The following is a 15,887-nucleotide window of genomic DNA, read 5'->3' as shown; positions in this document are numbered from 1 at the left end:
AACATTCCATTCTAGAATGTTGACGAACATTCCATTCTAGAATGTTGACAAACATTCCATTCTAGAATTTTCAAACATTCAAACAACGTTATGGAATTCTGACGAACATTCCATTCTAGAATTGTCAAACATGTGATTTAGAATGTTGGCGAACATTCCATTCTAGAATTGTCAAAAATGTGATTTAGAATGTTGGCAAACATTCCATTCTAGAATTGTCAAAAATGTGATTTAGAATGTTGACGAACATTCCATTCCAGAATCGTCAGACATTGTTTTCAGAATGTTGGCGAACATTCCATTCTAGAATTGTCAAAAATGTGATTTAGAATGTTGACGAACATTCAATTCCAGAATCGTCAGACATTGTTTTCAGAATGTTGGCGAACAGTCCATTCTAGAATTTTCAAACATTCAAACAACGTTATGGAATTCTGACTAACATTCCATACTAGAATTGTCAAACATTTGATTTAGAATGTTGACGAAAATTCCATTCCAGAATGGTCAGACATTGCTTTTAGGATGTCGGCGAACATTCCATTCTAGAATTGTTGGACAATGTGATTTGGAATGTTGACGAACATTCCATTCCTGAATCGTCAGACATTGCTTTTAGAATCTCGGCGAACATTCCATTCTAGAATTGTCAAACATGTGCTTTTAAAATGTTGACGAACATTCCATTCCAGAATCGTCAGACATTGTTTTTAGAATGTTGGCGAACATTCAATTCTAGAATTGTCAGACAATGTCATTCAGAATGTTGACGAACATTCCATTCTAGAATTGTCAAACATGTGCTTTTAAAATGTTGACGAACATTCCATTCCAGAATCATCAGACATTGTTTTTAGAATGTTGGCGAACATTCAATTCTAGAATTGTCAGACAATGTCATTCAGAATGTTGACGAACATTCCATTCTAGAACGTTGACAAACATTCCATTCTAGAATCGTCAGACATTGATTTTAGAATGTTGGCGAACATTCCATTCTAGAATTGTCAAAAATGTGATTTAGAATATTGGCGAACATTACATTCTAGAATTGTCAAAAATGTGATTTAGAATGCTGGCGAACATTCCATTATAGAATTGTCAAACATGTGATTTAGAATGTTGACGAACATCCCATTCTAGAATGTTGACAAACATTCCATTCTAGAACGTTGACAAACATTCCATTCTAGAATCGTCAGACATTGATTTAGAATGTTGACGAAAATTCCAATTCAGAATGGTCAGACATTGCTTTTAGAATGTTGGCGAACATTCCATTCTAGAATTGTCGAACATGTGATTTAGAATGTCGGCGAACATTCCATTCTAGAACTGTCAAACATGTGATTTAGAATGTTGACGAACATTCCATTCTACAATGGGCAGACATTGCTTTTAGAATGTCGGCGAACATTCCATTCTAGAATTGTCAAACATGTGATTTAGAATGTTGACGAACATTCCATTCCAGAATGGTCAGACATTGCTATTAGAATGTTGGCGAACATTCCATTCTAGATTAGTCAAAAATGTGATTTAGAATGTTGATGAACATTACATTGTAGAACTGTCAAACGTGTTTTAAAAGGTTGACGAACATTCCATTCTAGAATTGTGAGACAATGTGATTTAGAATGATCATGAACATTCCATTCTAGAATTGTCAAACATGTGATTTAGAATGTCGGCGAACATTCCATTCTAGAATTGTCAAACATGTGATTTAGAATGTTGACGAACATTCCATTCCAGAATCGTCAGTCTTTGCTTTTAGAATGTTGGCGAACATTCCATTCCAGAATCGTCAGATATTGCTTTTAGAATGTTGGCGAACATTCCATTCTAGAATTATCAAACATGTGATTTAGAATGTTGACGAACATTCCATTCTAGAATGTTGACGAACATTCCATTCTAGAATTTTCAAACATTCAAACAACGTTATGGAATTCTGACGAACATTCCATTCTAGAATTGTCAAGCATGTGATTTAGAATGTTGATAAACATTCTATTCTAGAATGGTCAGACAGTGCTTTTAGAATGTCGGCGAACATTCCATTCTAGAATTGTCAAACATGTGATTTAGAATGTTGGCGAACATTCCATTCTAGAATTGTCAAACATGTGATTTAGAATGTTGACGAACATTCCATTCCAGAATCGTCAAACTTTGCTTTTAGAATGTTGGCGAACATTCCATTCTAGAATCGTCAGACATTGCTTTTAGAATGTTGGCGAACATTCCATTCTAGAATTATCAAACATGTGATTTCGAATGTTGACGAACATTCCATTCTAGAATGTTGACAAACATTCCATTCTAGAATTGTCAAACATTCAAACAACGTTATGGAATTCTAACGAACATTCCATTCTAGAACTGTCAAATATGTGATTTGGAATGTTGACGAACATTCCATTCTAGAATGGTCAGACATTGCTTTTAGAATGTTGGCGAACATTACATTCTAGAACTGTCAAACGTGATTTACAATGTTGACGAACATTCCATTCTAGAATGGTCAGACATTGCTTTTAGAATGTTGGCGAACATTCCATTCTAGAATTATCAAACATGTGATTTAGAATATTGATGAACATTCCATTCTAGAATGGTCAGACATTCCATTAGAATGTTGACGAACATTCCAATCCAGAATGGTCAGACATTGCTTTTAGAATGTTGGCGAACATTCCATTCTAGAATTGTCAAACGTGATTTAGAATGTTGACGAACATTCCATTCTAGAATTGTCAGACAATGTGATTTAGAATGATTGTGAACATTCCATTCTAGAATGTTGACAAACATTCCATTCTAGAATTTTCAAACATTCAAACAACGTTATGGAATTCTGAAGAACATTCCATTCTAGAATTGTCAAGCATGTGATTTAGAATGTTGATAAACATTCCATTCTAGAATGGTCAGACATTGCTTTTAGAATGTCTGCGAACATTCCATTCTAGAATTGTCAAAAATGTGATTTAGAATGTTGACGAACATTCCATTCCAGAATCGTCAGACATTGTTTTCAGAATGTTGGCGAACATTCCATTCTAGAATTTTCAAACATTCAAACAACGTTATGGAATTCTGACTAACATTCCATACTAGAATTGTCAAACATTTGATTTAGAATGTTGACGAAAATTCCATTCCAGAATGGTCAGACATTGCTTTTAGGATGTCGGCGAACATTCCATTCTAGAATTGTTAGACAATGTGATTTGGAATGTTGGCGAACATTCCATTCCAGAATCGTCAGACATTGCTTTTAGAATCTCGGCGAACATTCCATTCTAGAATTGTCAAACATGTGCTTTTAAAATGTTGACGAACATTCCATTCCAGAATCGTCAGACATTGTTTTTAGAATGTTGGCGAACATTCAATTCTAGAATTGTCAGACAATGTCATTCAGAATGTTGACGAACATTCCATTCTAGAATTGTCAAACATGTGCTTTTAAAATGTTGACGAACATTCCATTCCAGAATCGTCAGACATTGTTTTTATAATGTTGGCGAATATTCCATTCTAGAATTGTCATACAATGTGATTTAGAATGATCATCAACATTCCATTCTAGAATTGTCAAAAATGTGATTTAGAATGTTGAAGGATATTCCATTCTAGAATGGTCAGACATTGCTTTTAGAATGTTGGTGAACATTCCATTCTAGAAATGTCAGAGAATGTGATGTAGAATGATCATGAAAATTCCATTCTTACGGTGGCCCTGAGGTGCAAATCACAGCGGCAAAAGAGAAAACACAACGGCAAAAGAGAAAACACGACGGCAAATCAGAAAACACAATGGCAAAAAAGAAAACACAACGGCAAATCAGAAAACACAACCGCAAAAGAGAAAACACGGCAAATCACAAAACACAACGGCAAAAGAGAAAACACAACGGCAAATCACAAAACACAACGGCAAATCACAAAACACAACGGCAAAAGAGAAAACACAACGGCAAATCACAAAACACAACGGCAAAAGAGAAAACACAACGGCAAAAGAGAAAACACAACGACATTAACCAAAACGGAAAAGGTAGGTACCCTCGGGGGACAAGAATCGTCGCTGATTGGACGAAACAACTGGTCCGTCCTTTGAACCGGAGAGACAACACCGACAGACAAGCGGCAATACAGAGGAACATGCTGCTATGTTTTGCCAAAATTCCAGAATCGTCAGACATTGTTTTTAGAATGTTGGCGAACATTCCATTCTAGAAATGTCAAAAATGTGATTTAGAATGTCGGCGAACATTCCATTCCAGAATCGTCAGACATTGTTTTTATAATTTTGGCGAATATTCCATTCTAGAATTGTCAGACAATGTGATTTAGAATGATCACGAACATTCCATTCTAGAATTGTCAAAAATGTGATTTAGAATGTTGAAGGATATTCCATTCTAGAATGGTCAGACATTGCTTTTAGAATGTTGGTGAACATTCCATTCTAGAAATGTCAGAGAATGTGATTTAGAATGATCATGAACATTCCATTCTTACGGTGGCCCTGAGGTGCAAATCACAACAGCAAATCAGAAAACGCAACGGCAAAAGAGAAAACACAACGGCAAAAGAGAAAACACGACGGCAAATCAGAAAACACAACAGCAAAAGAGAAAACACAACAGCAAATCAGAAAACACAACGGCAAAAGAGAAAACATGACGGCAAAAGAGAAAACACGACGGCAAATCAGAAAACACAACAGCAAAAGAGAAAACACAACAGCAAATCAGAAAACGCAACGGCAAAAGAGAAAACACAACGGCAAAAGAGAAAACACGACGGCAAATCAGAAAACACAACAGCAAAAGAGAAAACACAACAGCAAATCAGAAAACGCAACGGCAAAAGAGAAAACACAACGGCAAAAGAGAAAACACGACGGCAAATCAGAAAACACAACAGCAAAAGAGAAAACACAACAGCAAATCAGAAAACACGACGGCAAAAGAGAAAACACGACGGCAAAAGAGAAAAAACGACGGCAAATCAGAAAACACAACGGCTAAAGAGAAAACACAACTGCAAAAGGGAAAACACGACGGCAAATCAGAAAACACAACGGCAAAAGATAAAACACAACCGCAAATCAGAAAACACAATGGCAAAAGAGAAAACACAACGGCAAATCAGAAAACACAACCGCAAAAGAGAAAACACAACGGCAAATCACAAAACACAACGGCAAAAGAGAAAACACAACGGCAAATCACAAAACACAACGGCAAAAGAGAAAACACAACTGCAAATCACAAAACACAACGGCAAAAGAGAAAACACAACGGCAAAAGAGAAAACACAACGGCAAATGAGAAAACACAACGACATTAACCAAAACGGAAAAGGTAGGTACCCTCGGGGGACAAGAATCGTCGCTGATTGGACAAAACAACTGGTCCGTCCTTTGAACCGGAGAGACAACACCGACAGACAAGCGGCAATACAGAGGAACATGCTGCTATGTTTTGCCAAAATTGTGGCAAAGAGTTTGAAAAAAGTCCTAACTTCTGCAGTGAATGTGGGAAAAAGCTGCAGGAAGACGGTGGCGACGCTCACGCGCGACCTTCAAGTAAGTAAACGGATGCAACGTTAATGCAACTTTAATGTTTATGTTAGGCTACTTTTGGATGGTGTAACGTTAGCTTACCAGAGCAAGTTAGCTAACTCGACAATTCCTTTGCGGATGTTACAGTACATACACATACAAGTGTAATACGGTTATGGTCGACTTGTGAAAGGGAAACTATGCAAGTCTGGTCGCTTTTCCGTCTATGTGCATTTATTTACAACGAAGCCGGCAAAAAATCAATTCATGTTGCGGTGGATAATTTTTTTTGCGTAACATATACTATGATACCACGTGTGTATCTGTGTAACGTTAGTCTTAACAATCATATACCAAAGATTGCGTGTTACGGACTGCGTTTGTGTCGCAGTCCTACACTGATGTTGACAGGTTGGTTTTCAGCCATGAGACGCCAGGTGGAAGGCAGAGAGCCTCTAGTCTCACTGTAACAAGTCACACGTTAACTACCGGTATCACAACTGCTCTGGAGCTTTTAATTAAGGTAAAATTTATAGCATAGCCATGGGAAAAATCCTGCACAGTTTCTCTTTGACGGGACAGTCTGTGTTTGTGCATATAAATAAAAGACATGATAAGACACGTTTTGTCACCTAGGGGTGGGGGGGCAACAGGTGTTTCTTGAATCTTGCCGTTCGGAGTGAAAGATGTATTGATGCAGATTATACAGTAGGCAGTGAAACTGAAGACAGATGAAGCATCTTCAGGGTTTAGTTTAGAAATTTGCAGGCCAGAAAGAAAAGATTGTTTGTGTTGTTTTTAGATTTGTTCACTTTTTTGCTTCAGTTTGTCTGTCACCAAAACTGCACCCCTATTTTACAAAAGATAATGTGTTGTCAAAATGTGTTTCTTGTGTGCTTTAAAACATTAGACTACTGCTGTATTTATGTGTCTGTCTAATGTAACATATTTTTCCTTTGCTACCATGTAGAATCACAGACTAAAACCCCTACTCTAGAGACCTTTCTAGAGTACAGAAAGAGAAAAGCAGAAGAGAGGCAAAACTTTTCATGTGGGAAAATGAAGGCAAAGAAAATATGTAAAGTCCCGGTAAGTTGGTTATAGCTCAGAGTGAGAATGAACAACTGTTAACTAGCTGTTGACATTATTCCATCATCTCAGTCCTCTAAAAGTAAGCCTGATGATAGGGTCATTTTTATGGTGACCAGTATATTTTTGCATAATGGGCTTCTGTGCCACAACCATATTACTCAGATAATGATACTGTCATGTTTACACTTTTGTGCATATTTGCTAGTTTCTTATTATGATGAATATGCAACTGTGTCATGCAAATCATTGTATTACCAATTACCTGTATCGAAAAGTAATCTGCTGTTGACTGGGTTTTTGACATGCTTGATGGGCACTTAAAATTATGTTTGCCCACAGCAGCTTACGACTAACCCTCCATTCTAACCTCATAATTCAGTTGTACAATTCACTGTATAATGACTGAAGGGTGGGTCACTCTGTTTTGAGTGATATTTTGAGTTAATAATTGTCCATTTTGTATCCAAGTGTGACATGTAACATAGCATTATTGACCATTTTAAGTAAACATTGATCTTTAAACATTACCCACTTACAGTCCATTTTTATTTATTTATTTTGCAGATAAATATCGGTTTGATGACCATTGGGAAGGGTGGTGTTCTCAAGCCACAGCGTGGGAAAACTGTTTGCCTTTCTACACATCCTGACATCACTGCCCTAGATCTGCTTACTGAGGCAGTGAGGAAAATGAGGGACTTCAACAAAGACCTGGATGAAGGACCTTTCCTCCTTCTTTATCCAGATGGCTCTGAAGTTATTAATATCCCTGGGACACAAAGACCATTTACTCTAAAAGCATACAAGGAGGCAATTGGCAAGTCATATCAGCGGATCACCATTTTTATCTGCCAGAAAAAAGACTTTGGGGAAGGTAAACTGTGTTGTTATGACCTGGCTGTGTCCAGTGCAAAGATGCCTTGACTTGCTATAATGCTATATGTTGGTCAGTCATCACTCCTACAGAATTATACTACACATTTTTTGCTTCACAGTTTTAACAAAACACTACACCTAGTATTATGTAAAATGCCAAACAATCCTCTAGATTAGACTCAAAGCCTGTGTAGTTTGACTTAAGACCTTATTTAGAGTAATGTTGAGAGAACACAGCAACCACAAAAAAAGAACTGTTTACATAAGAGAACGTTGGGAAAGATTAATTGAGGTGAGCTTATTTTCATGTTTTTCAGTTGGAGAATTGCCAGCCACATCTGACTCCGACCCTGAGATTGTGATAAAAACAACATCAAGAGAGTTTGATCTTGCTGATACATTGGTGAGTGTAATTTAAAACATATTTGAGTGATAATTTTTGTGATTAACCTGCCCCTGTGTGAATTAAATTATGTCTTTACTACAGCCATTTGAACCTCATCACAAAAGCACTCCTGTACACAAAGAACCTGACAAGGTGTAAGTAGTTGGTGTGTGTGCGCTTGCCATTGAAAATTTAGATTTTACTGCATTTGCATACATATTTATTCGCTATTGACATAGCTTTGTAATTTGTTGTTCTTGTAATGTTTATTATATGCAAATGCATTGCTACTTCAATAAATCAATGTTTGTCTGGTTTTGCAATGTCACCAATATATTTTGGATTACACTGTGATTTATGCTTTTTTGACCTCTCAGGAATGGTGCTGGGGGGTTGTCACTCTCTACTGAAGTACATCAGGTAATGGAGTATTAGTTACATAGAATCTCTATCTTCCTCACTGTTCCATGACTTTAGGTATGAAACAAAACAATAGCTAAATGTTTACATAGACACCATAAATGTAACTATTATATGGTCTAATAAGGTAACAATAACTTAATTGATCCTCTATGGGAAATTCACTTCTGGCAGCTCATCTACCATTCAGTGAAGAATTACAAAGTCTGATGGCTGTGGGTACAAAATATCCTCTATATCTCTCCATCCTGCAGTAAAGAGAGAGGAGCCATCGTCCACCATCTGTTTTTGATGTTATGATTACATTTAGACCTTTAGGCCACAGTCTATTGAAGTAAACTCATAATCATATTGTTATGTTTATTGCAGTTGTGTGTTTCTAAGCTTTGCTTTTCATTCAGGGGGAATATAAAGCCACTTCAGATTGACTGTTAACTACAAGCCTTTTGTGAATGTGCCAGACTTAAGAAATCGAAAAGGTATATGGAGAGTTAGATGATCGTAGATGCATCAAAGATCGCTTCAGATATCCTCTTCAAAGAACACAGAAGCACATATGACAAAGATAAACTCAGTACTTTAGCATGTTGATTTTTTTTTCTTTCTTGTCAATTGTGTAAATCATGCCATATGTTTGCATCATGCAGTTTTTTGAATTGGCAATTGTACCACATTTCACTTAAATTAGCAAGAATAAAAGTAAACAGGGAAATGTGAATGTGAAAGTGTGTCCACTGAACATCATCTCCTGTTTTTCATTATCTCACCTCCTTAAAGGGATAGTTGAATATTTTGGCAATTTTGCTTATCGCATTAATCATCATTAGTCATATAAGCAGGTACATTCCCTGTAAATATCAGTGCCTTTTGTTTTGAGAGCCTGGAGGCAGAGATGCACAGTGCTTTGTGAACACACCTTGTCCATAAGAGCATTTTGGAATCATATGATTGTGTATTTGATTAGTTTAGAGTGACCTATACTGTACAACTCCATTGTATTCACTGAGCAGCTCGCATCTGTGCTTCATGACTCTCAAAACAACAGGCACTGGTAATATACCTACTCATTATTATTGCAATAGACAACTTTGCCAAAATGTTGAACTATCCCCTTTAAGTAATCCATAGAGTTTGTCACATAATTATGTTGTCATTTTATTGAATATCCTGTTTCTACATTTCTTAACGTTCAGACTATACACTTGGATGAGGAGCATACTTATCCAAGAACCTCCAGATGTCTTGACGGCGAGAGCTCCTGTTACAGGTGTGTTTTGTGTAATTATATATAGATTGGTAGACAAAATATCAGAAACATTATTGAGGGGTAAACACATTTCTCTCCTGACAAAGGTTAGATATTGAGTTTAAACTGGAAGAGCTTGTCAACAATTTGATTGGTTTGATTTGATTGGATATGCATTTGTGTGTCTATAATTACATTATGTGCACATAATGTCTTTCTTTTGCAGGAAGTACACCGACCTCTTTGCACCTATCGTCATTGACGATGATGAAGATGAAGTTGTCGCTCTTGAGGAAACAAAGGACATGCCCTCAAAAGAATCAGAGTGAGTCACATAGACACAAGTAGAAAATTAACGAGCTCTCTACTCTGTCCAAAATTGAATTATACAAATGTGAGGACTCATTAAAACGAAAACCAATCTGACATTCTCTGCCTGTAACTACTTGAATCAGGTCCAAATGTTGAGATGTGTGTTTGAAGAGAGTCCATTGGAATTAAGATAATAAGAATAAAAAACTTGCTCATTCTTTTAGAGATTGACTTATCAGTGTCTCTCGTGTCAATTACATGTCAGGATATAGTCTGTGAATATGGAATGAAAGATTTTTGTTTAGTAAAGTAGCTACTGTACTTTGAATCTATTTTTTATGTCTAAAATATGTTTCTCGCTTTTTTCTAGACCCACGAGTGTGCAGGCCTCTGAAATAATTGCAAATTTGGCACTTGCAATTGACCACAAGAAAGTCAGCAGGTTCAATATATCGAGATCTGATGTATGGGATGGAGCCGTAAGAGGCTTTCGACGCAGCTCATACTCCGAAAACAGTGACATCTTTGTGAAGTTCACAGATGATGCAGGGTCCTTTGAAGAAGGGTTGGACACAGGTGGGCCGAGGCGGGAATTCCTCACACTTCTAATAAATCACCTGAGAAATCATCCCATCTTTGATGGACCTCCAGAAAGACGCTATCTTGTGTACAATCCCACAGGTGGGTTTTTTGTCATTATTTTAAAATGATAAGTTTTAGATAATTTTTTTCTTCTTTTTTTTTTTTTTAAATCCTCCACTGATATAGATGCTATGTATTATGTATGATAATTCTGTACTCTCTATAACAGCTGTCAGGGAAGATGAGTACTATCTTGCAGGCAAGATGATTGCTGTATCCATCGTACATGGAGGGCCAGCACCACATTTCCTCTCAAAGGACCTTGTCAACCACATAATAGGGAAGCCAAGTTTCAGCGCCACTGTGGAAGATGTAAAAGATGAGGAAATAGGGAGAGCTCTACATCAGGTAGAAAATTATTTGGACTCAAGGAAGGAAGGACACCTTAAAATCATATCTTTAATTTAAAGTAAGACTAGACTCAAGAGATGATAAGTTGTACTTATGTAAAGGGACAGATTTCCACTTCCGCTGATTTCCACTTTCAACGAGATGTAAAAGTCATTTCATCTTTTTTTTTTAATGCTAGATTTGTATTCATCAAGGAGAAGAGTAAACAAGCATGGATGTTTTGGGGTTGGCCTTATAATTAATGTCTTTTAAACAGGTCCAGGAAGCAGAATCGGAGGAGTCTTTGCAAAATCTAATTTTGCAAAACAGCACAATGTTCCAAACAGCTGGATGCTTCCGACATGTCAAAGTTTGTGAGAAGCATACACTCGTGGAGGAGTACCTCAAATGGTACATTATAGACCGCAACCACTTTGCCATTCAACGGTAATATTTAAAACCCTTTTTTTTTTTGGCAACAATCATCCAAAAATGCAACAGTTTAGTTTTTAACTAATCAAACATTCAATCAGTATTACCAATTGCATATCACTGGAGCCACTGACACATTGTGAGACAGTGCCACCAGGTATTTCTGAAATAGCAGGATTGAGGAGCATTATTACTGGATTAGATTGTAAAAGGGCAATCTTCTGTTGGAATGTCCTCTTTTTGTCCCCTTCAGGGAAATGCTGGACAAAACATTTTAATGTATTGAACAATACTATCTAATTTTAGGTTTCATCACTTTTATGATCCACAAAGTACATGTGTGTAAATCATGAAGTACAGTCTGACACTGACTAAACTTTGTTAAAGACAAATATTTAACTTTTAAATGAGCATGTCCATGAGATTCAATTGAAAGTTCTGTCTTATGTACCTTTTGACATGGCGAAACATATTTGAGCTCCCCTGGTTTATTTCTATTCATTATACATAATTACCTAGAGTAACCAGCTAGTACTAATGAAACTAATCAGCTGTTTGAAACCATAAAGGTTCAGTAATTATCAGCTCAGGTTATGCTCCCTTTGACCCTCAAATACCATCCGGCTTATCTGTCCATTTTTCCTTTGTGTACTTAGTGCTCAAATAAATGATTGTGCTTTGTTTAGCACATTTCTGTTTCTTACAATGTGAAAGCAAGATTTTTAGGGGAGAAGTCCAAATCATGATGATCTCTCCTTTTTTGACATCACAACTAATTTCTGTACACTATGAAATGTTGTCTGTATGATCCCATATAAACAATCTACTTTACCTATAGGCATGAGATTATACAATCTGAATTTATGTCAAAATATATTCAATTGTGAAAAAAAGCCACCGCTCATCTCTGGGCAAGATTCTTCTGAGCTGAACTTTGACATTAAAAAAACAAAAACAGCAACCACACACTCAGTGCTGTGCAATCATTAATTTATTTGTGCAAGCTTTCGGTCTGTGACCTCCTTCAGGCATACTCAACAAGTGTACAGCATTGTGAGTATGCAGTTTCTGTTTTTGTTTTTTAAAAATATATTCAATTAAAAGTCTTATCTGTAAGTATATTTGCATACATTGTTGCTATATGTTTGGTAGTATTGTTTTCTGTCAGACCTGATAAACCCCACCTATGTCTTAACACAATAATTGTCCTTAATAGATTCAAAGATGGACTGGCTAGTCTGCAGTTTTCTGCAGATGGACTGGCTAGTCTGCAGTTTTTGGCTTCACTCCAGCAGCATCCTGGTGTGCTTGCTCCTCTCCTGTGCTATTCTGCCAAGACCCTGACTGCTGCAGAAATAGAAGACCTGTTCAGACCAGACTTCAGCACAAAGGGAAGCAACAGGTGGCTGAGAGAGACCAAAGTAATCGGATTTTGGGCTGATTTTCTGCTGGACTGTGAAGGTTTGTCATGGCTGTTTTGTTAGATATACAGTGGCGGAAAACATTTAAGAGACCACTTTTACTAATGTTTCTTTAAAAGCATCTCTACATGTACGGTACTCATTTCATTCTAGTTTTTTTTAAAATACCAACACAAACACAAAGCATTCTACTTAATAAGACACTGATTAGGTGATCGCCTGAAACACATCTGGTTTTATAGGAAGATCATAAAAACCACTGCTGGGATTAAACATCATCCCACTAAAGTTGATGTATAAACCCCTAAGTTAAAATATTTATGTTGTGTTGTTTAGGAATGAATATGAATATGTTGTCTTTGCCTTATTCGAGGTCTGAAAAGACTTAATATTTTTGGTTATTTTGACTAGTTGTCATTTTCTGCCAATAAATGCTCTAAATGACAGTATTTTCATTTAAATTTTGGGTGAAATGTTGTCAGTAGTTAATAGAATAAAACAAATGTTCATTTCACTCAAACACCTACCTATAAATTGTAAAACCAGAGAAACTCATCGTTTTCAAGTGGTCTCTTATTTTTTTCCACGACTGTACAGTATATGATTTGTATAGTGCAGTCATATTTGTAAGTTTTAGTTTATTAATGAAATATAGAGCTAATGAGTCACTTTATGTTTTTGGATAATGCAGTGTCAATGCACTACTACAATGTTGACTTTCTCTTTTTAGATAAAGTGATGGCTGTGTCCCTCCCAGATGTGCTGATGTTTGCCACTGGATTGTCAGCACTGCCACCAGTGGGAATAACACCCCCTCCAAGTATAGAGTTTTTAAGTGATTCGCCGTTTCCAATGGCAACCACATGTTCAAACACACTCAAGCTCCCACTACTCGACTCCTACAGTGTCTTTAAGACGAATATGGAGTTCAGCATCCAAAATGCGCCAGGCTTTGGGTGTTTTTAGTTGCCAAAGGGACTTGGATGTATAATCACTTTATTAAAAGTGGTTTGAGCTATGGCTTGATTTAGGCTCCGTTTTATTTATTTTTTGTCTTTTATTTTTCTCAACTCTCTGGTCAGAATAATACCTTACAAGGCCATGTTTGCCTGTTAGTATCAGTTACTGTACTGCCTCTCTTGTTAAAAGGCCATTTGGGACGTGTCATGTATTAAAGTAATTGTTCACCCGTGTGAGTTCTTCTGTACGTTGTTCAAATCTGTGCAGTTAGCTACTTGCATAGCTACTTGGATATCTTATCAATAAATATCTCAGAGCGGTGTCCTGATTTTTATTTATTTTTGCTGTTTCCTGTTTTTTACAGCTCTGCATATATTTAAAAAAACAATGTAAAATCAGAACAAATGCTTTTGTAAGTAACTGATGTTTACATGAACATTGAATCAGAATAAAATTAAAAAAAACAAAAAAATAACCACTTGTGGGATATTATCCTGTAATTTATCGCTTGAAGCAATTTGTAAATGTCGGATCACATTTATGAATGGGATGTGTTTTTCAAAACTCAGGCTTGTATAGTCCACCAGTCATTTACTGATAAGCATTAAGATGCATTAAAGCAGAACACTAAATAAGGAAAAAAGGAAAATATTGTCTTAATATGTCCATGTTAATGTGGGATACCTAAGAAAGGTAGAAACAGGGGTTCCAATAGTCCATATCTATAGCCCAGCTATTTCCTTCAGAGTGATGTACAGTTCTGAGGCTGTCTTCCAGTCTTGTGGCTGTTGTAGTCCGTGTTGTTCCACTGCCTGTTGTAGGTATTCCTCGATTTCTGGATCACCGCTTAAATCAATCACTTGCCTTGCCTCAGGAAACACATCCAGTTCCCTGTCTTCAACGGCGAATCCACAGTCCCTTGAACCAAATCTGCAAAATTAGATGATACAATGATATAAAGGACAAGGTTTGAAATGATCATTGTTAGATTTGTTTGCTTGTTGATGAACAGAAATTTGTAAACGATGGTCGAGACAGATAGCATCTAAATTCAAGAATGGATTATACCAACATGTACAATTGTCCAAATGTATCCCAGTTTAGGCTATGCCACAACACCATGCATTTTTTGTAATGTATATGATAATTACTACCTGTGAGGCAAGAGATACAGTTCATTCGGAATCCCTCCTGGACATGATGCATGTCTGCTTGGTCGAATCCGGTGCTTGTTCCATAGGTCGATACATTCATCCAGGTCTTGCTGCAGAACATTACTGAAGCAAAATCTCAGTAAGCACTGGTGTTCGTGGCTGCCATTGAAGAGTCCGGAGTCTCTTAGGTCTCCAAACAAGTCCATCCAAAACTGAGACCTGGGGATGCATTATAATAAATAATAATTCATTTTTATTTATAATGCGCTTTTACAAGTGCTCAAAGAGGCTTACAAACAAACAACACCGTTTAAATGTGGATACGGCTTAACAAAAGCATCACAGAGAAATAATGTATACCATATGATTATCACAACAATAGTGCTTCAATAACCTTGGGAAAGATATGGTTTCCTATGTTTATTATTAGGCTATCACTTAGTGTTGAAGTGGCCTGAGTTAAACAAGAACATTAATAATAATCACAATGACAAATACGGAGATTTTAATAATAAACACTGATCAGTGTAATAGAAACAAAGGTAATCACTACACAGCTTCCACTGTACTTTTGATCCATCAAACAACACAGATGTACTAACCTCCCTCTTCTGAAAAAAGACCACCATGACTCGATGATTCGAGTTTTTAGAATGCTAGCGAACATTTCATTCTAGAATTGTCAAAAATGTGATTTAGAATGTTGGCGAACATTACATTCTAGAATTGTCAAACATATGATTTAGAATGTTGAAGAACATTCCATTCTAGAATGGTCAGACATTGCTTTTAGAATGTTGGCGAACATTCCATTCTATAAATGCCAGACAATGTGATTTAGAATGTTGACGAACATTCCATTCTAGAATTGTCAAAAATGTGATTTAGAATGTTGGCGAACATTACATTCTAGAACTGTCAAACATGTGATTTAGAACGTTGACGAACATTCCATTCTAGAATGGTCAGACATTGCTTATAGAATGTTGGCGAACATTCCATTCTAGAACTGTCAAACATGTGATTTAGAATGTTG

General features: G+C 36.6%; 1 protein-coding gene across 1 annotated transcript; it reads left to right on the top strand.

Annotated features, from left to right (window-relative positions):
• Positions 1-5,344: 5,344 nt before the first annotated feature.
• Positions 5,345-14,620, top strand: LOC143339319 (G2/M phase-specific E3 ubiquitin-protein ligase-like). Its single transcript, XM_076760489.1, has 11 exons — positions 5,345-5,381; positions 6,552-6,664; positions 7,238-7,547; positions 7,867-7,952; positions 8,037-8,089; positions 10,292-10,593; positions 10,724-10,902; positions 11,162-11,331; positions 12,533-12,777; positions 13,468-13,519; positions 14,572-14,620. Exons 1-11 carry the CDS (start codon positions 5,345-5,347, stop codon positions 14,618-14,620), a joined length of 1,596 nt encoding a protein of 531 aa, XP_076616604.1.
• Positions 14,621-15,887: the final 1,267 nt, after the last annotated feature.

The sequence above is a fragment of the Chaetodon auriga genome, chromosome 20, assembly GCF_051107435.1.
Source record: "Chaetodon auriga isolate fChaAug3 chromosome 20, fChaAug3.hap1, whole genome shotgun sequence".
Classification (NCBI taxonomy): Eukaryota; Metazoa; Chordata; class Actinopteri; order Chaetodontiformes; family Chaetodontidae; genus Chaetodon; species Chaetodon auriga.
The sequence above is the reverse complement of the archived record's forward strand: the minus strand, read 5'-3'. Positions and strand labels throughout refer to the sequence as shown.